The 24,517-nt window shown below is 42.8% G+C and overlaps 1 protein-coding gene across 4 annotated transcripts in view; it reads left to right on the top strand.

The window, feature by feature from the left end:
* Positions 1 to 13,510, top strand: part of LOC131398491 (TRPM8 channel-associated factor 1) — a 47,259-nt gene extending 33,749 nt beyond the window's left edge. For 3 of the 4 annotated variants that reach the window (XM_058532092.1, XM_058532072.1, XM_058532082.1), the window contains 7 exons: positions 3,516 to 4,510; positions 4,777 to 4,874; positions 5,990 to 6,203; positions 6,506 to 6,745; positions 8,437 to 8,774; positions 10,266 to 10,516; positions 13,139 to 13,510. In XM_058532092.1, the coding sequence (XP_058388075.1) occupies positions 3,516 to 4,510; positions 4,777 to 4,874; positions 5,990 to 6,203; positions 6,506 to 6,745; positions 8,437 to 8,774; positions 10,266 to 10,516; positions 13,139 to 13,148 (2,146 nt within the window). In that variant the 3' untranslated portion in view covers positions 13,149 to 13,510. Of the gene's footprint in view, positions 1 to 3,515; positions 4,511 to 4,776; positions 4,875 to 5,989; positions 6,204 to 6,505; positions 6,746 to 8,436; positions 8,775 to 10,265; positions 10,543 to 13,138 lie in introns of all 4 variants that reach the window. The other variant, XM_058532099.1, reaches the window with a different exon arrangement.
* Positions 13,511 to 24,517: the final 11,007 nt, after the last annotated feature.

Here is a 24,517-nt window from a genome sequence, read left to right as displayed (position 1 = left end):
GAGTCCAGTTTATCTTTTTCCAAATGGCTTAACCATTTGTCCCAACATTTATGAAAACATCTAGGTTTTCCCAGTGATAAAAGACACAACCTTTATTATATACTAATAGCCATATTTATTATGTTACCTTTATATTTTAAATAAACTTATGTTTTTATATCTGAGTTGAGAATTAACTAGTTTTGATAATCTACCTTTCCATTCAAAACAAGAACTTCCTTTGTCTCGTTCTTGACTTACCATGTTCATCCCTTACCTCCCACGTTTTGTTGAAATCATCTGGTATTTTGCTTCCAACTTGGTTTTGTCTCATCTTTGTTTGTTTCTTTGTTTGCCTTGTTTTTCACACCATGGGTCTACTAAATTCGGAATTATTTCTTACCAGTTGCATCCAGCGTCACAGAACCTTGACAGAGTTTACCAGCGTTAGTTATAAGTTATACTGGTATCCTTGCCCACTACTGCTTCATGTAGCCAATTTGTTTCTCTATCGTGTGCATTTTTGTTTTGCTAGACCTACAGCATAACCTCAAGTAATTTTGTGGGAAACCTTGCATGCCGACCTTGTTCCAGTATTCCCACGCGCTAGTGAAAAGCCTTAGGCAGCTGTATGTTATACAGAGTATGCTCCCTGCCCTAAAATACTGTTTTTAGGGCAGTTGTTTCTTTGTAGGTTGTCTTTCTTTTTCTTTATGGCAACCTTAAGGCTTTTTCTTTACATTTGAAGTTCATTAACTTACCAGTAATCGACTAGATGCTGCTCTTCATTTCATTTACCCTGCTTTGCATTCAGATAGTGATTTCATTCTAAGAACTCAAATCTGTTTTTCAGTGCAAGGAAATTTTCATCTAATTTATGTTTGTTTCTTCTTTTTTCTCTTTGTTCTTTGCTTTTGGAACTCCTACTTGCTAGTGGTTAGATCTTCTGGTCTGTCCTTCACTACCTCTTAATTTTTTTCTGATAATGGTCATCTGTTTGACCTTGACCACTGCTCTCGAGAAGAATCACTTGACCCAATTTTCCTGTTGACTTATTCATAGTCCTCATCTACATCAAGACTCATTTTGTGCCCATGTATTAAAATTGGGATTATCTGTTTGGCAATTATATTTTTATTATAATTAGTAACTTTTTATAGCAGCCTGTCCCTTTTTTGAGAGAGAGAGAGAGAGAATATATCATCTCAAAACTCTCCAATGATATACAATATTTGTTTAGGGCTTTCTTTGCCATTTATTTCCTTGGGAGTTGGTTTTCTCTTTGTTAAGTCTGGTGCTTCTTTTTCATGCTGTTAATTTTCGTCAACTATTTGGTGATTCTTGTTTACTTAAATGTTAAATAGCATTGAAATTCTAGATTGATCATTATTGGTTACTGAGGTGTGTTTCCTCAGGACAAATGATAATCCCTGTTTTTTTTATTTTCTTGATCTCTTTCACATGTATGTAGTTACAGATTCTTCTATTCTCATGGGTTTCTGATCAGTCTGATTCCATTTGATTTATATTTTCCATAAATTCCTCACTGTCCCAGTTTGCTGATTGCACCATTCTCAAAATGCAGTGCTATCATGGATTTATTCTTATTTTAATAACATTTGTTTCATTTCAGAAGAGAATGGGAAAGAGAAATGAAAATCCAATTCAGATTTTTTCGATTTATGAAACAATTATTTATCTCCAGCTGTGTAAAAGTCATGGCTGTTGGAAATAACAGACAGATGTGTCTGAGGATGCCCCCCTGGCTCAGCATGAGCAGGGCCTCACCTAGGGTCACTGTCTAGACGAACTTCTAGTGACTTAGTGTCTGGGTCTCAGCTTTGCACATTCGGTATTGCTCATCTTGTCATAATGGGCTAGTGTATAAACCTTGATGCCAATCTATTAATTTAAAACACAGTAACCCACCTCTTCACTGACTTCATTTGTAAAACAATTAATTGCCTGAAATTTATAAACAGAACTCCTTATTATAAGAATGAAAACATATTTTCTATTTAGTTTTGTATACGTTTAAAGTAGTAAAATTTTAAAAACGAATGTTTTTTATTTATAATCACCAAATTAAAGATAGACTGTGCAAGATATTGCTTGAGAAATATAAATGTCACAAAACTAGAACATTCTGATTAGCCTGGCCAATGACTTATTTCTTTAGGCAGATGATCATCAGAAGCAAGATTATAGTCACAAGATTGTTTGGTAAACCTGGAATTACAGCAGGAAGAGCTAGTTGAATGATTTTACTGGTTAGTGTTTCAGGGAGCTGGAGAGTCATCTAGAAGGGTGATACCTTTATCTTCAGGAAAGGGTTGCACCTGCTAAGAGGACTGTAGTTTTCCCATCAGTTGATTAGAGTTCTGCCAGCCACAGCAAGTACAATGCAAATACTGCAGATAGGCTGTCTGCCTGACCCCTATTTTTCAGTGTTTCCTTAAAGCTGCCTTCTGACTGTACAGTTGCCTTAGCTTTACCTGACAAGTGGGCATAGCCAGCTCTGGGATCTCAAGCTTACAGAGGTCACTTTACCCCTTACCTCTAATAATCCTACTGTATCCAGGATTGCCTCTCCCATTGTGGGGTTGTGGGTGTCCTGAGGTCTTATAGGGGTTTGTTACCCACAGACAGGAACAGATGATGCTGAGAAAAACCTGATAGCACAGATACACATCACTCATGTGGGCCGGCAATGAATGTGTGGAGGGTTGAGTGTAGAGTCAGTCCTCTTAGGTTCAAGTAACAGGAGGATCTCACTAGAGCGGAGGCCAGTCAGCTCCCCTGCCCACCTTTTGAAATAACAGTGATTCTTCACTGGCACTACAAACTCAACTCTCCATTGACTGCATCTGCAGGAAACCAGGTGCATGTAATTTATAAACAAGATTCGTTACAAGAATAAAAACACAATTTCCCATTTAGTTCTTTATATAATGCTTAAAATAAACACTTAAATCCATAATATCTAAGATTGCCGTATTGGGTAAATACAACAGGGCTTCCTTTGAGATTTCCTTTGGAGAGTCTGTACTCAGAGAATGAGCAGAGCAGAAGTAATGTCCCTCTGTCTTCCCTCAGACAAGTCTCCATACCCTATTAGGTCAGATCTGCCCACTTTGTTCTCCCAGTCCTCCTGTTAGAGCTAAAAATGATGATATTAGTGAGGCCGGCCCCGTGGCGTAGCAGTTAAGTGTGCGCGCTCCTCTTTGGTGGCCCGGGGTTTCAAGGTTCGGATCCCGGTCACGCACCAATGCACCGCTTATCAAGCCCTGCTGTGGCGGCGTCCCATATATAAAGTAGAGGAAGATGGGCACGGATGTTAGCCCAGGGCCAATCTTCTTGAGAAAAAAAGAGGAGGATTGGCATCGGATGTTAGCTCAGGGCTAATCTTCGTCACCAAAAAAAAAAAAAAAAAAAGATGATATTAGAACAGCTGACCCTTGCTCTGTGCCAGGCCCTGTTCCGGGAGTTTTATGTCGAGTCTCTTCTTTAATGGAAAACACATGTGTCTTTTTCAGTTGTGAAGATGATCTCTCCGAGGATAGAGAGGAGCTGCTGCACGGGATTTCAGAGCTGGACATCAGCAACTCGGATTGTTTCCCATCCCAGCTGCTAGTGCACGGGGCATTAGCCTTTCCCCTGGGGTTAGATTCCTACCATGGCTGTGTTATCGCGGCTGCCCGCTATGGCCGGGGCCGCGTGGTCGTGACTGGCCACAAGGTATTATTCACCGTTGGTAAACTGGGCCCTTTTCTGCTCAATGCCGTGCGTTGGTTGGACGGGGGCCGCCGAGGCAAGATCGTGGTGCAAACAGAACTGAGGACACTGAGTGGTCTGCTCGCAGTGGGGGGCATAGACGCCAGCATCGAGCCCCACCTGACCAGTGATGCGAGTGTCTATTGCTTTGAGCCCGTGAGTGATGTGGGAGTCAAAGAGCTGCAGGAGTTTGTAGCAGAGGGCGGGGGACTATTCGTTGGAGCCCAAGCCTGGTGGTGGGCCTTCAAGAACCCCGGAGTGTCCCCCTTGGCTCGGTTCCCAGGAAACCTCCTCCTCAACCCCTTTGGCATCAGCATCACAAGCCAAAGCCTGAATCCAGGGCCCTTTCGTACTCCTAAAGCAGGGATTAGGACCTATCACTTCCGCTCCACCCTGGCCGAGTTCCAGGTGATCATGGGCCGGAAGAGAGGGAATGTGGAAAAGGGCTGGTTGGCCAAGCTGGGGCCGGATGGCGCCGCTTTCCTGCAGATCCCTGCGGAAGAGATCCCTGCCTACATGTCTGTGCACCGGCTCCTGCGGAAGCTGCTCAGTCGATACCGGCTCCCAGTAGCAACCCGAGAGAACCCCGTTATCAACGACTGCTGCAGGGGCGCCATGCTCTCCCTGGCCACTGGTCTGGCCCACTCGGGAAGCGACCTCTCTCTATTAGTCCCAGAAATAGAAGATATGTACAGCAGCCCCTACCTGCGTCCCTCGGAAACTCCTATCACCGTTGAAGTCAACTGCAACAATCCAGGTACAGAAGGAGGGGTGGGCACTCCGCATTGTGGGAACTGGGGGATGGGGCATGATGGCTTCAGCACCTCATTTCAGGGATCTGATCTCCTCCACTGGGCCATCTCCATGCTTTGCCATGCACTTTCAAGGAGATGGGAGTTGGGGTTTTAGGTGGTGGAATGGAGGGGGAAAGATGTGCAGAGCTCATGAAGGGGCTGTGGGAACGCTGGGCGGAGATGGAATCATGGAGGAGGGATAAAGTCTGCCTTCTTGTGCCTTTGGCAGGCACCAGATATTGCTGGATGAGTACCGGGCTTTACATACCTGGGAGGCAAATTATAGAGGTCTCACTGCCTGAAGCTGCTGCCTCTGCTGACCTGAAGGTAAGGCCACGCCCCATCTCACCACATACCATGGAACCCGAATGCTCTTGCTCTCACAGTCGGCATCTTATTTGATTCTCATAAAAACTCTATTGGTAATACAGGGTATGTGCTTTTACCTCCATTTTAAGGATGAGGCAACTAAGGTGCAGAATAGCTGAGTGATTGATTTAAATGTATAGATCTGATACATTTCAGAGCCCAGGACTCCAACCTAATCAACTTCTGGCTCAGGTTTTGTGCTTTTAACTTAAATCGTAGAGTAGGGACTAAGAAAAGTACAAAATAGAAGGCGCCCTGACCCACAGGAGAGTTCAGTAAATCTTAGTTCACTTTCCACCCCATATGCATCTTCCATTGTAGCACAAGGTCTCTTTGACTTGCCTGGGATGCAGAGACTGTTCCATGCTTGCCCAGTCCACCTTCGCCTCTGTCACTTTCACATACATACACCCTATTCGCAAATAAAGTTGCCGTCCTGCTCTGTCACCGTTAAGGTCATTGTGATGCTTAGGGTCGATTCTGTGTCTGCATCTGTCCTGGAACTTGTTTAGCATACACCCAGGAGACAATCCCAAGATTCCACCCAGTAGAGGGGTCACTCCACTGGGCCAGGAATGGGGGCCTTGGAGAATGAAGGAACTGAATCAACCGTCCACTACATCAGCCAGTCACTCCACCTCCCGCTAGGCCTTCTCTCTAATAGCAAAAGGCAGGATCCCCCCTGCCCCTTTCCCAGTGCCAGAATCACCATCATGGAATAGGCACCTAGGATTCTGTCTGTTGCAGAGACACCCAGGGACCCTTTGTGGGAGTCAGCCCTCAGAATTAGCCTATGGGTTACACCTGGTGCCCCTCACATCAGTGTGTCAGCATGACCCTTTGTGGAGCTATTTGACTCCCCTGGGAGGATCTTTACACATGATCCTCTCCATACGACCTCGAGGAATGACAGGATTTCATGGGTTTAGCTCCCACAGTTCATAAATAGTGGGAAGCCTGGGCTTGCATGGGGTCATGGCCCCGTGACCCTTCCTGCCCCCACCCCCTGGGTGCTCTTCCCTTCTGCTCGCACATGCCCAGGGTGACTCCGTGGGGGGATCTCTCTGCTACAGGTACAGATTGGCTGCCACACTGACGACCTGACCAGGGCCAGCAAGCTGTTCCGAGGCCCACTGGTGATTAACCGGTGCTGCTTGGACAAGCCCACGAAATCCATCACCTGCCTCTGGGGTGGCCTGCTCTATATCATCGTGCCCCAGAGCAGCAAACTGGGTTCTGTGCCCGTCACTGTTAAGGGGGCTGTGCATGCTCCATACTACAAGCTGGGTGAGTGGAAGCTGTAGTGAACCCCAAAGGAAGGGGAGAGCTGGGGGTGAGGAGGTCATTTGGAGCTGTTTGGTGTAGGAAGAGAGAAGTTCAAATAAATGGAGGGAAAGAAGGTAAGCTTCCTTAGGTTGAGCTTTGGGGCCGAGGAGATGAGACCAAACCACATCCATGGGGACTTTATAGGATAGAGGGGGTCATGGTTGTTTGTGAGCTTGGTGTTCTCCTCCTGTGCTTCAAGTTGTATGTTTTAGTGTAAGGCATTTGAGAAAGTAAGTTTCAAGCTCCATGGCCTCTCTTCCCAGGGGAGACATCCCAGGAAGAGTGGAAGAGGCGTATCCAGGAGAACCCAGGTCCCTGGGGAGAGCTGGCTACGGACAACATCATCCTGACAGTGCCGACCGCAAATCTTCGTACCCTGGAGAATCCTGAGCCACTGCTTCGCCTCTGGGATGAGGTGATGCAGGCTGTGGCACGGCTAGGGGCCGAGCCCTTCCCTTTGCGCCTGCCTCAGAGGATTGTTGCCGACGTGCAGATCTCAGTTGGTGGGTGCTCTGGGGAACCAACCCTCTGTACATGCTGCCTCAAAGGGCCTCCCTTTCCTTCAATAGCTATGCAGTGGGCAGCCAGCAGGGTAAAATGCTTTTCTAGAAAGATATATAAGATATAATCCTTACTATTTAAACAAAAAGGGAAAAAATGCATTAAAAAACTAGACTGAGGGGCTGGCCCTGTGGCCTAGCAGTTAGGTTCGTGGGCTCCACTTCAGCGGCCCGGTGTTCACCGGTTCGGATCCTGGGCGCAGACCTGTGCACTGCTCATCAAGCCATGCTGAGGCCGTGTCCCACATACAGCAACTAGAAGGATGCACAACTATGAGATACAACTATCTACTGGGGCTTTGGGGAGAAATAAGGAAAAAAAGGAAGATTGGCAACAGATGTTAGCTCAGGGCCAATCTTCCTCAAAAAAAAAAAACACCACTTGTCATACATTCTTCCCAAAAAAAAAAAAAAGACTCAGCCACTTCCCCCCACAAAAATTTGGAAATGACCTAAATGTCCAACAGTTATGTGATGGTTAAATAACGTATCATGTGTATCTTCAATAGAGATTAAGGAAGCCATTTAAAGTGATATTTTGATGGCATAAGGAAATGTGGTGAGATTATGTGACACAAAAGCAGCCTGTAGACCTATATGTATGCAGTATGTTAAAATATATAACACTTGAAGTCAGCCTGTCAAGAGATGTCATCAAACAGTGAGAATGATGCAGAAAATAAGTGCTGGACTTTCACATGTCCACCAGGGGACTTCAGGAGTGGGTAGAAATGGTGGAGGGCCTCGGCCTAGGTCACAGTAGCTGGGAGCAGGAATTTAACAACTTTGAGGAGACACTGAATAAAGAGACTTGCCAGTGGGTCAAGAGGCCTAAAAATGAGGGGGTGTATAGAAATAAAAGAACCATGAACATCACTCTAGACCCTAGTATTCTTGACTTCCATAGATGATCATGATAAAGCAGTGTCAACATGGGCAACTCTATCTAAATAACGAGGGGGGGGACCACCCTCAAAAAGTTCTTTTTTTTTTTTTGTGAGGAAGATCAGCCCTGAGCTAACATCCATGCTAATCCTCCTCTTTTTGCTGAGGAAGACCGGCTCTGAGCTAACATCTATTGCCAATCCTCCTCCTTTTTTTTTTCCCCCAAAGCCCCAGTAGATAGTTGCACGTCATAGTTGCACATTCTTCTAGTTGCTGTATGTGGGACGCGGCCTCAGCATGGCCGGAGAAGCCGTGCGTCGGTGCGTGCCCAGGATCCCGAACCCGGGCCCCCAGCAGCGGAGTGCGCGCACTTAACTGCTAAGCCACTGGGCCGTCCCAAAAAAAAAAAGTTCTTAATTTTAAGAAGAGAGTATGACACAGGTTCACATGGACAAGCCATTCTCATAAAAATAGAAAATTGAATAGTAACATCAATGGCTGTTTATAACCTGAGTCACCTCCCGTAGCCATACTCTCTCAGGTCAGAGTGAGGTTGTAGGCATTATTACAGAATGAGGGGGTAGGGAGGAAAGCCCAGGAGGGTCTGGGTTTGGATTGCCCTTCTGAGTATTGTGGGGTTCCAAAAGTCATCGGGGGCTACAGAGTATTTTGAGATACCATACAGAGAAGAATTTTATAACATGGGTGGGGAGCGCTCTAACCCTCTCTTGCCCTCCTGCGTTTTCCAGGCTGGATGCATGCAGGGTACCCCATCATGTGCCATCTGGAATCTGTGCAAGAGCTCATCAATGAGAAACTCATCAGAACCAAGGGGCTGTGGGGCCCTGTGCATGAGCTTGGCCGCAACCAGCAGCGGCAGGAATGGGAGTTCCCCCCGCACACCACCGAGGCCACCTGCAACCTGTGGTGTGTTTACGTGCATGAAACGGTCTTGGGCATTCCTCGAGGCCGTGCCAATATTGCTCTCTGGCCCCCAGTTCGGGAGAAGAGAGTCAGAATCTACCTGGGCAAGGGCCCCAATGTGAAAAACTGGAATGCGTGGACTGCCCTGGAAACTTATTTACAGGTACTGGGCAAGAATGGAGGGTGATGGGAACCCACTACCGTGGGGACTGCCAGAGCAGCATTGTTGGGTGATAGTCTAGTGACCCAGGAGGCCTCCTACTACATGTGTCTCCCTCACGAGGCCTTGGGAGACTCTGACAAAGCCCAGTGTGACAGTCCTCTGTGATGATGGCTCTCAGTGTGTCACTTTGCATGACCCTCAAGTGGCCTTAATTGCTTCAGCGCCACCCTAACCCCATGATTTTGAAGAGATTGATGAGAATAGATAGAAAGCACTAAGAAAGGTTAAAAAATGGTAGAGGCAAGTATAGTATAAATATAGTTACTATCACTGACTTTAAACCCAGACAGACCTGAAATTAAAGCCAAACTGTGCTATTTAATAGCTGTCTAAAACCAAACTCCCCCCCAACACACACACAATATATGGGATAGGACCTATTTTGTTTCCTTACATGAGTATACCGTCTTCTCATTATGACTTGGCAGTGCCTCAGTTTCCACCTTATAGGCAACCCCAGATTCCTCACTGGCCTGGATGTGGAGGTTGCCTTTGCCTTTGAATTATCGTTCGGCACCCCAGGTCCGTCCCCCCAGCCCCTGGATCGGTTCCCAGCTCACTGTGGAGAGATTCATCACCTTGTATTCTGGAACTCACTCCCAGGCCAGGCACACTCGGTTCTGGTTCTTCTGCCTGCCTGAGTTCCTCTCTGCTCGTTCCCACTGCCACAAATGACAGTGAAACCGCCAAGGAGACTCTACTTTAATCTTGTCCCTGGGGCCACTTCACCCCAGGGACAGAAGTTCCTCATCTGTGAAATCAGGTTGAGGTTGGTCTCAGGAACTGCCAACGTCCCTCTCACTCGAAAGGTCCATAACCTGGCGTAACACAGGCTACTTCCAGTGGCCTCAGGACGGTGGCCTTTTTCTAAAATTATGCCTTACTCTTAATTCTAGCTGCCTAGACTATACTTAGTCTTCTGCTTCTACCGGATTCACCTTTTTTCCCAGAGGCCATTTTAGTAGCCTTGCAAATTGGTATAGACCTATGATTAATGAGGATTATGTCAGAATAAGGGTGAGAGTTCCCCAATTATTGGGGTTTAACTTTGCAACTATGAAAGATATAAGGATTTTTTACTTCAGCCCATTTTAAAGCCTTGAGTGTAATATCCTATCACCACTTTCACGATCTAGTGAGCTATACAAATAATAGTATTGGTGGTAAATACTGATAATAATCATGGCAGTTGTTACCATAGCATCATTTATGGAGTGTTTTTTGTATCAAGCACTGTGCTGGCTCGGAGGCCCTTCTTAAGATTAGAATGTGAGAGAGCAGCATGTGAGGCCAGCAGGTAAACCAGGAGAGGGCCAGTGATAGATATGAAAGCAGGGTCCAAGAGGTTAAATACATTAAATTCATCGACTAGAGTGTGTGCTGGGTCTTCTTGTTGTAGATTAGATGTCTTATGCTGCTTTCTCTTTCCAGCTCCAGGAGGCCTTTGGTTGGGAGCCATTCATCCGCCTCTTTACCGAGTATCGGAACCAGACCAACTTGCCCACAGACAATGTTGACAAAATGAATCTGTGGGTGAAGATGTTCTCCCACCAAGTGCAGAAGAATCTGGCTCCGTTCTTTGAGGCCTGGGCGTGGCCTATCCAGAAGGAAGTGGCTACCAGCCTGGCCTATCTGCCTGAATGGAAGGAAAATATTATGAAATTGTACCTCCTCACACAGATGTAAGGAGTGCCCAGCGAGGTGGCAGGTAGAGAGGTTTGGGGAGGTAGGCAGAGATGGGGATTCACTCCTCGACCTCTGTCTCTTAGGGTTCTAGCCTTGTCCCCTCAGCTCATTGCCCCTGGATCTTATTATGTAGTTCTGTGTCTAGGAAGTGGGTTAAGAACACAGCAGAAAGGGGAATCACAATTTCTCAGGAGCAAGGCCTTGTGTGTATGAGTCTTCTTCCTCTGCTCTCAGCTGTCAGATGCCCTCCTGACCCTATATTGGCTCAGTTCTGAGAGCTTTGGCACCTGCTTCTATGACAGCCCTTGGTTCACCATCATGGGCTATAGCCCATAGAGGGTGGTTCTCATCCTGGCATCCTGAGGACTCTCTAGGCTTTTATTTTTGATCAGTTGTTCCAAAAGCCCTGACCATAGAACCCAGCTGAAACCATGATAACCAGGCAGCTCCCTGGTGACTCATAGACTTTGTGCATTGTGTAGCCTTCAAAGAGCTTGAAAAGCAATCTGGCATGCTAGAAAGAGCCCATAGCTAGGGTTCACGCTTGGGAAAGTCACTTTATCTCTGTACTCCCATTTCTGTGTGTGAGATGAGGATAAAAATCCCTGCTTCACAGGGTTGTTGTGAAGACTCAAGATTGATAATTCTAAAGAGGTTTGTGAATACAGTGCAGGCACTCTAAGGGATTGTCTTATTTTATGCTGGTACACAGAGCTGGGAGCTTACTCCTTCCCATTCTCTTCCTACAGCCTAGAGGTTATGATAATCATTTCTCACAGTGACTCCCTGTGGCCAAATCCTGGTTCTTTCACCTATTAGTTGTATGACTCTGGGCGAGTTCCTTAACTTCTCAGTGACTCGATTTCCTCACCTGTAAAATGAGGTCTGTGTCATAGGATTACTGTGAGGATTAAATTTCAGTACAGCTAAAAGTGATTAGAACAGTACCTGCTAGTTAGTAGGTACTGAGAAAACGTCAGCTGTCATTATTATTATCTAATTAACTAAATGTCATTGTAAAGCTAGACTTCACTTTTAGATGGCATTTACAGAGGCAGTGTCATTAACCCTATCCCATCCTGCACTTTATACACCAACCTCTGAAAGGTTTCTGGTACATTGCTTTATGAATCTAAAGGAAAGGCTCTAAATTCACAGTGGGGTTTTCATAGCTACTTGGGGTTTGGTCTCTTTCTTTAATTCTTTCTTTCAGACACAGTTTCTTCTTTGATTAAATCAAGAGTAGAAGTCACTTGAGAAACCAGAACAATTCCATGAGGGTGTTTGTCTTTAGCAAACGATGGGCATTCGGCTTAGTGACGGTGTTTATATTTCTATAGTGACACAGATTCCTGTCATTGTCAAGAGTTACTTACCATTTTGGCAGATAAAGTCCACACACATATAGAAATCTTTACTTTGGAACAAGCTAACTGGATACAGCTGACCCAAATTTCATTTAATTACAAGACATTCAAAGATTTTCTTGTTTTCTTATAATCTTATTCAGAACCTTCCATTTCTTTGTAGTTTTAACTAGAGTTGGGGCTCTAGGATTAAGTTTTCCTTTAGCTCACTTTTTTTTTATTTGGTTATATTAATGCACCATTTTATTTGCTTTATTGGGAATTGGGTGGATGCATAGACAGTAAGATTTGACCTAGATAATGTTTTTCTGTGGATTCCTTTATCATGTCATTTCTCAACCTAGAATTATTTTCCCTTATTTCATGAATATCTATGATCTAGGTGTTTTAAACATAGATGTTGAATATTCATCCAACATTTAAAATAATTGCTATCAATTAGTAGGATGTTATATGCCAAGCATTGTACTGGTTCCTTTATATAGATGGTTTCATTTAATCTTCACAATAATCTTATGAGATGGAAACTTATCACTCCCGTTTTAGGAATGAGCAAACTGAATTTTATGGAGATCAAGTAAATTGCCTAAGGCTACATTGCTAATAAGTGGGAGATCTGGGTTTGAACCCAGGCATTCTGATTACAGAATGGGTGTTAGTAACTACAGTGCTTTGAATAACTAAACAAATGAGTAAATGAAGAAACCAGGCAGCAAAGAGAAGGACCTTTATGTCCCTACCTGCCAGAGGTTTGGCTGCTTGTACTTACCCCTCATCTAATTTTATCAGAACAAAAAGTCCCTTTGTTTATCCCAAATGCCAGTTCAGAGGAAGAATTTGAGGTAGGCGCCTGAAGTACTTCCCAATAGACAGTGCTGGGATGACCCCTTTAGCATCAACCAAGTCTTTTAGGCTCTGGGTTATTCAGATTTCAGTCATTCTCTCTAGGGCACCATGAAAGCATTCTGCTAGCTATTGGATTTTGAATCGTGGGTGATTTTGGTAAAGTGCCTGACTCCCAAAAGCCCCAGACATTGCATGTTCTCAGAAGGGAAATTAGATCCTCAGTCATTTAGAATAATATTTGTATCCATTCTGGCCCTCTTTAGTCCATTTTCAGCAGTACAGCCCTGGGGATCTTTTAAAAATGTAAAGCTATCCGTGTCACTCCCCTATCTAAAAGCTTCCAGTGGGACTTTGAATTTAAGATGATGAACTGAACATGTAAGTTTACCTCCCCTCCCTCTCCAGGCCCCACTGAAACTGAAGTCAAGAAATACGAAAGAAAATTGACACATCTCAGCAAAGAAAAATGGACGGATCTGAATATATGTGAAGAAGATCTCAACACATTTCTGGAAGAGAGAAAGTAGATGAAGCGTGATAATGAATGAAAGAGTGAAGGTACCCTTCAGACAGAACAACATAACCCCAGAGAGACTTGGGCATCTGAAAAGTCTATCTACTAAAGAATTATACCAGTTGTAAAATTGAACCCCATCCCATTCTACCCAAACCCTTGTGCGCAGAACACAGGCAGTCTGCAATTGTTGCCAGTTAAAAATCTGTTGTTGTTGTTGTTGTTGTTGTTTGTGTAAAGGAACTGAATAAACTACCTGAGGAGAGGTAGGAGTTGGTGCAGCAGAATAAAATTTCTCTGTTTGTGGAAATAAGTGAACCCTAGTCTATCAGCGAATTCTCTGACAATTGAAACCCCTCCTTAAGTACTCAAGTGCTTCTAGTGAGAAAGAGGCTTAGTGGAGAAACAGACCCAACCATACAAGGGCAGAGGAAACCCACACCAACTCCTAAAAAAGTCAACAGTTACATTGATTCTTAAATGCAAATGATCAGCTAGAAATTCCCAGATATTGTGCATTGGGAGAGCAGGGGGGGACCAAGGGAGAAGCGTGTAAGAAGAATAACCAATTAGAATTAGGAAAATTGAAAATACAACAAACTCTGGAGGAAACAAAGTTATCATGGAAAAAATAACTTAAGAATCTAGGTATATCTTCAGAGAGATCTGAGGTGCATTTGTAAGACGAAAACAGGATGCTACAAAGAAAGGAAAAACTCCGAGAATAAGAATAGCCCTTGGAAAATGAAATAAAACTGCCAAAAATATCCAGTAGACAGGCTGGAGAATAAAGTTGAGGGAACCGCCTTAGATATAGAGCAAAAAGAAATAGCAGAAAATATGAAGAAAGGAAAAACATAGACAATCAATATCTAACCTTTAGGAGTTTCTGGAAGAGAGAAAATAGAAAATATAGGTGAAGAAGTAAAAAGGAAAAGGATTGAAGAACAGAAAGAACAAGGGGCCCCAGTACAACCTACATCTAGACACAGTTTTGTGAAATTTTGGAATATTAAGGATGGAGGGAAGACGTTAAAAGTGCCCAGAGAGAAAATAAAATTAGATCATCATAATTAGCTCAACTGAAGAGGGATGAGAAATAGACTGGCAACAAATTTTCAACAACAATGCTGAATGGAATGCCAATGGAGCAATGTCCTCACAGATCTTACAGAAAATTTACTTACCCAGAATTCCATAGCAAGCCAAACTGTCAAGAGTCAAGTCAAAATAGACATTTTCTGACATGCAAGTTTTCAGAAAGTCTGCCTCCTTTGCACCTTTACTGAGGAAGTACCTTGAGGAAGTTCTCCAGCAAAATGAGGATGAAAACCAGGAAAGAGGAAGAAATGGAATCCAGAAAACAATGGATCTCACCCAGGATGTCTCATTCTAGAGTGACAGATAGCCAACAGGGTATCTGTCACTCTAGAGTGACAGTAATCCAGCAGACCCATTTCAGATGAAAGTGCACAGTCTCAGGCTCTCTGGGAAGAATATGTGTTCTGTGTCACAGACGGTATCATTGAGAAGCTGGAATGTTTGAAAATACAGAAGACCTACATTCTTTAGTCAACAAAAAAGAAAGGCAAAACAAAAATATGTCAAGAAATTCAGGTCCAATTATAAAACAAACACAAAAAATACTCGTGAAATGTAGGAAGAGACTCGATTTGACATGGGCGGTAGGTATATTTCCTTTCAAGTGGCACAGGCAGCATGGTGTTGGATGCGTATGGAAGAATATATCTTAGTTTCTACTTGGCTTTCAGTAAACAGTATTTACATAGCCAAAATAACGTAGATGCTATTTTTTGGTGTTCAGTGTTTTCTGATCAGCCTGTAGACAAACATGAAAGGCTTAATTTTTTATTCGGAACTGAAATTGAAAATAATTGATCCTGACAAGTTAAGGAAAAAAGAGCAGAAAGAGGTTGAGAATTAGTTGAGGGAAGAGAGGTGGGAGGAAGAGTAGGGCTTCTTATATATTCAAAGTGGGGGTGAAAAAAGAAAGTCTCCAGTTGATGGAACAAGAACTAGAAGATTGGTATACTGTTCAAAGCTATAAATTAAACCAATAGAAGTATTAAAAATGACATCTATCAACAATTTGGGAAAGGATGGACAAAGGAAAGGTGGGGCTAGTATAAGTTAGATCCTTATCTTTTGTAATGAGGAATTATTAAAGATTGTCTAAAGTTAATAAGTCAAGAAGTTATTGTTCAAACATATTATTTAATGTTAGGAAATTAGTTATCAGAAGATCTAAAAATAGAAATTGTTAAATGCATTGCCTCTAGGGAATGGGACTAGGGTTAAAAAGGGTGGGGGTGGGGGGAACTGTCTTTTTCATTTTAAGTCCTGTATTATTTAATTTTTTACTTTGTGCATGTATTACTTTGAAAAATTTTTAATAAACTCAAATAAAAATCCTTCAGTGGCTTCATATTGACTAAGATACAGTCCAACCAAAACCCTTAAAATGGCTTATGAGGCCTTTAGGTATCTGGATCCACCTGATGTGTCCGGGCTCATCATGTCTCCCCATTACTCTCTAGTTCTAGCAACACTAAATATCCTCCAGCTCTTCAAACACACTTCACCTTCTCCTGTTTCTACAGGTGTTCCACAAAAAGCAAAGCCTGCCCCCGATTTTACCATGTGTGTGGTGATTTAAGTTTACTGTCTAGAAGGTTTTCGATGTATGTGGAGTGAATGAATAGGGTGTTGCATGAAGATTTCCCACTAATGTTCTTTCCAAGAAGGCATACTATTTGTCTCTGTCCCGGGTAGCATTTCAAGACCATAATGGGGCTGTAAGCTTTCCTGTACTCCTATTCATTTGACAATTTTAATAAGTTTTAGTCTTATATGAAGCGAGGTGGTGTCAGAGAATTTTCCTCCATCTCAGTCTCCTTGGTATGTTCTTTGCCACTTTATCTGAACATCATAATCTGTTTTCAGCTATTTTTCTGCTGTATTTGGGAGAAGCAGTCAACTATCTAGTGGAAATCTTCAGCTCCCAGGTTTCTTGTATCCTGCTACTCCTAGTCTCTCGCTGGCCTTTCCTTAACTCCATTACTTTACTTTCTATTGTTGTGTAACTCCCAAGGCCAACAAGCTCTCTGATGAGTACTGGCCTTACAGCTAATCTTCAACAGCTGCATTTATTGGCAATCCATCCTATCTCCTCTTCATAAGATCAATCTCGGATATACTTAGTCCCTAAACCAATGTCCCCACCTGATGTTACAACCTCACCTAATGTATGTGCCTAGCAGGCCAATAGGTAACCGGTTATGGCCTTAGATGTTGACTATTTTTGCTGACAAAAGTAACACACCCTATCCCTTCTTTGACGACTACTTCACTCCTGTGTTTTTTATTCCTTCAAAGCTTTTGGACCGATGCTTGGCTTCCATTTTGAAAAGGATTTCTTTCTTTGACCCACGTCATTGGCATCAATCTTCCAAGTGTGGTAGAGAAGGGGTGGGGGGTGATCCTCAACTTTCCAGAAATCTTCTAACCACACACACAAAAACTCCACGTCTAGTTCAAGAGAGCTATAGAAATGCTACTTAAGCATTTGGATTCTTGTGAACTTGAATGTTGTAAAGAAGCATTTCTCTGAGAGGAAAGATTGAGTGGTTTAAGTTATTGTCAATGTTCTATCCTCATATTGGGTGGTTGGTTTCATAGGTGTTCATTACATTAGAAATAAATGGAATAAATGAATGAGTAAATTAAAAACAAGCCATGCATTGACCAGTGATGACAGTATTAGGAGCCGAGGATTAGGTTAATACAAATATGTGTACCAGAGGGTGATTAAAATGTTACTCCCGTTCATCTGAACTATAAAGGAAGTCAAATGTATATAACTTTAAGAAATAGGTACATGTAGGTACTAAAAATTTCTTTCCATGGACTGCCTAAATTTTGACATGTAATTCACAGATTGCCAAAATTATTTAGTATAATTTGAGATCTGAGATAGTGCCGAAATGGTGGGGGCGGAAGGCAAAATGGTCAAACATACAATATAAAAACATGTAATTGAAGGGGTCCAGAAAAGGCCCCAGAGAGAGAAGATACCCACCCCTACCTGGCCCGTCCTCAACACAACCTGTAGTCCAGGGCCCAAAGACACACAGCAGGCTATACCTATGCCTGGTCCTGTTATCTGTGAACTGTTGTTGAAACAGGAGTCAGGAACCTGAAAAGAGGTCTTAAACTTCCCTCACCCTCCATCAAGGTAAATAGCTGTAGGAGAGGAAACGCCAACTTTTTATTTATTTTTTTACGTAGAGTTTCTCCTTTTCTTGCTGTCAGTGCAGCCTAGAGCCAAAATGTTACAAAGGAAACAATAATAAGCCTTAATTAAGGCTTTTGACACTTAATCACAAGACCACTGGCACTATGAGCTTGTTTATTGATAACAAAGCAAACTTAAATCTCAGGTCCTCATAAGAAACACTTGGAGATAAACTATGAAAGGGCAAACAGCTGACTCATGTCAGTAGTGTTGGAGTTACCTTAGGATCAAGTCTAGTGGATCTCTGGAACTGGATAAAGAAGGGCTTTTAATGGGATGGGGAGGAGAACATATCCTCAGGGATAACAGATTAATGCCCTCTAGCCAAAGACCACCAGGAACACACCTGTAGTGGAACAAGTTGGATTTATTACTCACTTAAGCTAGGGCCACAGGGAACTTTGGGCATCTCAGTGAAAGAGTTAGAAAGAACCCATTATAGGATTTGGGCTTTGAGTGGATAATTTTGGGGAGGGTCCAAGATGGCAAGGCTTTGTTCTGGATTGGATGGTGTAAGAAGCAGAGGCAATTCTATAATTACCTCAGTAAATCTCATCTATCAGGAGGGCTGACTGAAGGTGTAATTGTTTTTCTAAAAAAGCAGCAGTCACTTACTTTAGACAAAAGAGAGGGATGTTTGATATTTTGTAGTTGCCCAGAGATTTTGTTTTTGTCTTACTTTATCGTGGTCTCAGAGTGACGTTGTCTGAGGTTGATGTTCTGTGAAATTGTTTATGTACAAACAGGAGAACAACATGGCCCAGCTGAGTGTGTTAGACAAGTTCCTAGATATCAGGGCCTGCTTTTCTTTCTTTCTAAATGCAAAAGAGCCTTTGTTCCTCTTATAGAAGATTAAAATCTGCATTTCTCTTGATTGTGCATAATGGATAAACTGGAAAAAACATTAATATCACAAGGTACACAAGAGGTACCCTGGGAAAGGATGGCTCCCTAATGATCCCCTAATGAACAAAATGAAGTTGAGACAATGTGTCAATACTTATGGGTCACTTACTTATCATCTGAAACTCCCCACTCCTTCTGAAACACAGATTCCCTGAACCATTCCTGGAAGGAATAGGAAGTAGTCATTAGGGTAGAAGTTTGCTTTTACCTAGGAGGACTACAATATACCTCTACAATCCATGTAAATTCACTTACTAACTGCTATAATTGGGCCACACAGAAGGAATTAAAATTTAAAACAGAAGCTGAAAGATGCCTTTCCATTAGATATATAATGCTTTGATAAAAAGGGTAGCAGAAACCATTTTATCCAGTGCTCAAACTTCCCCATTGAATTTAGGATCTCTGTGAGATAGCAGACAAAGGTAGTCAAGTTCTGTGGCCTCACCCAGATTTTAAATATTTTTTTAGCACAAAACTAGATCAAGCCACTAGAAAATACTTTCCTAAGTTAAATTAAAATCCTTCCTGTTTTATCTGCCCTCTTTTAAGAAGCATTCATAACATGTTTCTTAAGCATTCATAAAATCATAAAATTTTGGCTTCTGTAAGATGCATATCCCACATTTGGGCATCCTCTTCCATTCTAGCCATCATGTCACTAAAAAATTTATTTAATAAGAATTTATTGAACACCTACTACAATGCTAGATACTGTTACAGGGTCTGGAGATATAAACATAGTAAAGCTCCTGCCCTCATAGTGCTATGTTCCAGTTTGAATATAAATGAACAAATAAACATATGTCAGGTGTGATAAGTACCATGAAGGCATATAAAACTAAGTAGTGATGGGGAAGACAGTGTTCTGGGGTAGGGGACTGGACAATGGGTATGTTTGCTACTTTATGTAGTGAGGTCCAGGAAAGCCTCTCTGATAAGGTGACATTTGAGCAGGTTCTTGAAGGAAATAATGGAGCCAACCAGGCAGATAATTCAAGGCAAAGAGAGGTGAAATGATAGCTGGCGTACTGAGAGCAGCAAGACAGACATGAGTTTCATTCCTATAAGAATCGATAGTTACTTTCTCAGGTGTAAGTCTTGATCACAGAATCCTGACCTACCTTATGATAGGAACTATTGACCTCATGGAAACTCACAACTTATGGATGTCTCTCAGACTTCAAAGTCAAGGCACACTTCACAGTGAATTTTGCAGCTTTTCCCCTCTGAAATTTCTCTATAACTAAAGAGTAAGAGGGGCTTATCTCAGCGGTTGCTGTGGCCTCTACCAAAGGTACTGAAAGGAGACACGACTATACTTTTATATACTCATTTCTGGGCCCCTGTCAACGGCCCAATAGATCCAATAACAAGTGGAATTTGGAACCGAATTCATATGAAGAAAATTGATCTGGAAACAATTGACTAAATTTGCATAGCAATGAAAGTTTTAGTCTGACATACTGATGTCCATTAGGACAAATGTGGAGAGAGTAGGGGGAAACAAACTCAGTTATTCCTGGCTTCTCACTCCATATCCCCCTTTCCCCTCATTAAGCTGAATGATGTCCATTAGACCTCAGTTAAAATTAAAAGACACTTTGGTCACAAGTCTCAGTATAAAACAGAAAGCCTTGAGAAGGAAGACCTTGATGGCACAGGAACTTTCGAATCAATTTTTTTTGTTTGTTTTTGGGGTTTATTTGCAATGGAAGATTCACCCCAAGCTAATATCTGTTGCCAATCTTCCTCCTTTTTTCTTCCTTTTTCCTCCCCAAAGCCCTAGCACATACTTGTGTATAGTTGTAGGTTCTTCTATGTGAGCCGCTGCCACAGCATGGCCACTGACAGACAAGTTGTGTGGTTCTGTGGCCGAGAACCAAACCCAGGCTGCCGAAGTGGAGCACGCCAAACCTCAACCAGTAGGCCATCAGGGCTGGCTCTGGAATAAATCAATTTGGAAATAATTTTTACATGTGCAGAAAACAATAGAAAATAACATTGCTGGTCCCACAGGACTAGGAATTTGACACCCTCTCTTTGTAGGAATTTTGTTGTGGAGATATTGGCCTTCCATGACTCCCAATTCCCATATGTTAACCCCTCTGGCGTCTTGGTATCTGCAACCCTTGTGGGTTTGTGCATGAAGACATATAAACCACACCAGTGTGGGTTCAATTATAGGAAATTGGATCTGTTGTGTGCCTACCCAATGGGTCTGATATTTCAGAGCCAGAGGAAAAACATCCACTCTCAGCCTTGGGCTAAGTCAGCTCCACTGGCTCCTGGTGACTGAAGTCTTCAGTACAAAATCAAACTTTATATCTGACCTGGAGATGGGAGGAGTTTAGAAATGTAAGAAGACCCTTCTTGTTCATTCTGGAGGAAGAAAGTATCAGCATGGATATCTCTGGAGTGGTAGTGCTATGTTCTAAGATACCCTCTGTGATTGGAATATTACTGGCTCCTACGACATATTCTACACACTTATGATCAAAAATGAAAATATATGCCTAGGTTAATTTCACAAATACACCAAAAGAGAATATAAAAGCTTTTATAACTCTGAGTTAGGGCTGGCCACTAACTTGGCCACTTCAAGAGAAGCAGCAAACTCCAGCTTCGTTGCTTTAAATAAATAGGCAGGCAGGAACTTGCCCTTGGAGACAGACATGCTATAATTTGAGTAAAGGTTATCATACCTGCACTAAATAATGAACAACATAGTGGGTGAGGCTTTCATAAATACTCCCAAGTTAATTCCTTTGCTCTTTACTCCCTCTACAACACAATTTTAGTAATACACTTGAGCATTTTAATGTTAGGATATATAACTATAACAGTACTTGTGTGAGCCTGGGTCCTCCAAGAGGCAGAAGCCGAGATCAGATGTGCAAAGAGATTTATTAACAGAAACACCTGTGAGAGAAAATGGAGAGGGACCCAGAGGAGGCCGGGAGAGCCATCAGACTGTGATATAGGTTTAACCCTTGTGAAGCAGAGAGTGGAGGAAGGAAAGGCTTACACTGACTGCAGTGCAGGTCTCAGAAAGTTGCCAAGGCTGATGGAGAGTCCTTGAGCCAAAGTCATCCATCAGAAGAGTCCCGTGTCTTCCAGGAATGAGCCTGGCTTAGTACCCCGGCCATACTTAATCACTGGCTAGGAGAAGCCCCGGGCAGCATGGCCTTGGTGTCAAGGATTCCATAGGACACCAGCTGGGGCCGTCTGTCAATCACACACCGGCTCCCTGAGTTGGAGATCTAAGTGGAGCATTTTCATGGCCACCACAGTACTTACTCTTAAAACAGCTGTAGACACCTGTTCTGGATCATCTTAAATAGTGACTTGGTAAACCTCCCCAGTGACTCACACCAGTAAATGCACATAGCTTGATTTACCCATCTCTATTCCTAAATTAGAGTATGGCTAATCCTTTCCAGATTCTTGAGACCATTCAGGGAAAGAATATATAAGACCACATTAAGTTTAACGTGTAACTAAAAATAATTGAAGGAGGCCCATGACTATTAATACTCGACCGTAACTGGAAAGCATATGTATGAAGAAATCCCTGCATTTTGCTTCCTGAATAACTGGAGTTACTGCAGGGATTTCCCTCTATTTACAAAAATGGATGATGTACCACTGGTAATGATCATAATTCTGTTATTCTGTGTATGCCTCTTGCATATGCTGGACAATTAAGTATCATATTGTTTACATTTATTATGTATAACTCAGAAAGTTGCAGTGCAAAGGGTATGGATTAGCATGCTTGGCTTAAGCTAATACATATCTATCCTTGGAACTGAAAATGGCTTCATTTTCCCCTGAAAGTGGGGAGAGGTGGATTATCTGAACAAAATTGGGATTTGGTTAGAATGGACAGTGGAGGTGGGGTAGGAAATAGATGTTGAGGAGCTAATCTCAGTGTTTCCTACATGGCATTTCTTAAAAACTTTCCTCTGGCCTGTAGACTACAATCAAAACTCCTTAGCATGGCAGCTAAATTCCTTCAAAACCTGGCCCAAACGCCTCTTTCAGAGCTAGGACTATGCAAGTCCTGTTAACAAGTTTCAGGCACGATGAACATGTTGTCTTTCCCTAATCAAGGTTTTCACATTCACATCTCCATGCTGTGGACTGTGATATAGCCTCATCTTCTAATGCCCTCCACTCTTCTCTGCCCACAAAGATCACAGATATTTTTCAAAGTGAAGTTTTATTGTCACCTCCTCTGTAAATTCATCTCTGATACATTGGTTAGAAATAATTGCTTCTTCCTTTCTGTTCCCTCGCACTTAATTGGCAGTCAATTTTGGCACCTACATAAATCCATCTGATGTTACAGTTGTTTCACATCCACTCTCTCTAGACTTATTGGCAATAGTATCATCTCCACGTCCCAGAGTGCCTCACAAGACATGTGCCCAGTGAGAATATGCTGACTTTCACGGAGTAGTCTGTTTGCTCCTAGGTGGAGGGAAGGGTCTGGGGTCTGCACCTTCACAGGAGCAATGACCCTTTAGTCAGACTCGTGCTGGTCACCAGCTGTCATTTCCCAGGTTTTTAATGGACGTTTATACTGTGCCCTTGGTTGTTTGGTTTCCATTCTTCAGCCAACTCCTTCTCCCTGATGTAGGTACCTAGGTGATGGCGGGCCTGCTTCAGCTCTCTGACCCTGAAAAAACCCTTTGTCGGAAGCCCTTCTATTAGATCAACACCAAAATACTCTCAGGAGTCTTCTAGAAAAATAGTGGTCCTTTACCATTAAAAGTGAGACTGACATAGGTAGAGACTGGTTAAAACCTAAAGGCACAAACACACACAAGAGACCCTGAATTCAGTGTTTGACATGGAACTTTCCTGACCACTCCCTCAGTGTACATCTCCCATTTGCTTCCCAAAGGTCAACTGTTTCCTGGTATGAGACCTAAGAAATCAGCTAACCTTACCTCACATTGGGCTTCCATCCTGAAGTATTCTGAAATCCTGATGGTCTTATCCAAAGTACCTCCCTTGTGTAGGCTTCTCCTTGCTCTTTCTTTCTGAAACCTGACTGCATTTGGTCCTCTGCCAAACAGGTTTACACTAGTCCTCCAAAGACTCAGTTACTTGCTCACTAATTTAACAGACATCTCTTGAAGATTCACTGTATACTTATTCATTTATTCAACATACATTTATGTATTTGTTAAGACAGCAAAGCCTACTACATGTCAGAAATGAAACCAGGCAATGAGGACCCAATGGTGGGCAAAAAAGGAGACGAACTCTACGCTCACAGCATGAGAAGCTATGAGAGAGACCAACGCTAATCGAATGATCATACAAATACATGCAAAATTACAACCTGGATAAGAACTAAGAAGCAGAGGTATTTGGTATAGTCAGGAGGAGGATTTGGTGTAGTCTGGAGGTTAGGAATGTCTTTTCTAGGGAAGTGATGACTGAGCTAAGATAAGAAAAAGTTGTTTTTTAGGAGAAGGAAATTTCACTTTGGTAGCAGGGAACGTTACATATTGAGTAAACTTAAAGAAAACCCTTGGAGCTAGAGTACTGGGAGAAAAGAGGAACCACAGTGTTAAATAAGGCTGGAGACCTAAGTGGGCTGGAGACCACGTGGAGGCTGTATACCGAGGTCAATAGTCTGAGGCAAGTGGGAAGCCATGACATGGTTTTATGTAGGGAGCTGGCATGACCAGACTTGAACATTAGAATGAACCCTCACTGCAGTGTCAAGAGTGGATGAGCATGGTATGGGGGGGGGGGATGCAGGGAGCTCAATTAGGGGGCCACTGCAGTAGGAGAGATACCCATGCTTTGATATAGGGCAGAGGTGTGGAAATGGGACAAAAGATTTTCGAGAGATAGATAGTAGGACTTGGTAAGAGTTCAATTCTAAGAAGGACTGATTGAGGAATGAATAGCACAACCCATGGGGGGCGGGTAGGACATGGGACTTTCCACGAGCATGGATTAACTCTATGCTAGAGCCTCCAATGTGTTGCCTCTTAATTCTATTTTATCATCTAGAATACAGTTT

This window comes from Diceros bicornis, chromosome 3 (assembly GCF_020826845.1).
Source record: "Diceros bicornis minor isolate mBicDic1 chromosome 3, mDicBic1.mat.cur, whole genome shotgun sequence".
In the NCBI taxonomy this organism is placed as follows: Eukaryota; Metazoa; Chordata; class Mammalia; order Perissodactyla; family Rhinocerotidae; genus Diceros; species Diceros bicornis.
The sequence above is the reverse complement of the archived record's forward strand: the minus strand, read 5'-3'. Positions and strand labels throughout refer to the sequence as shown.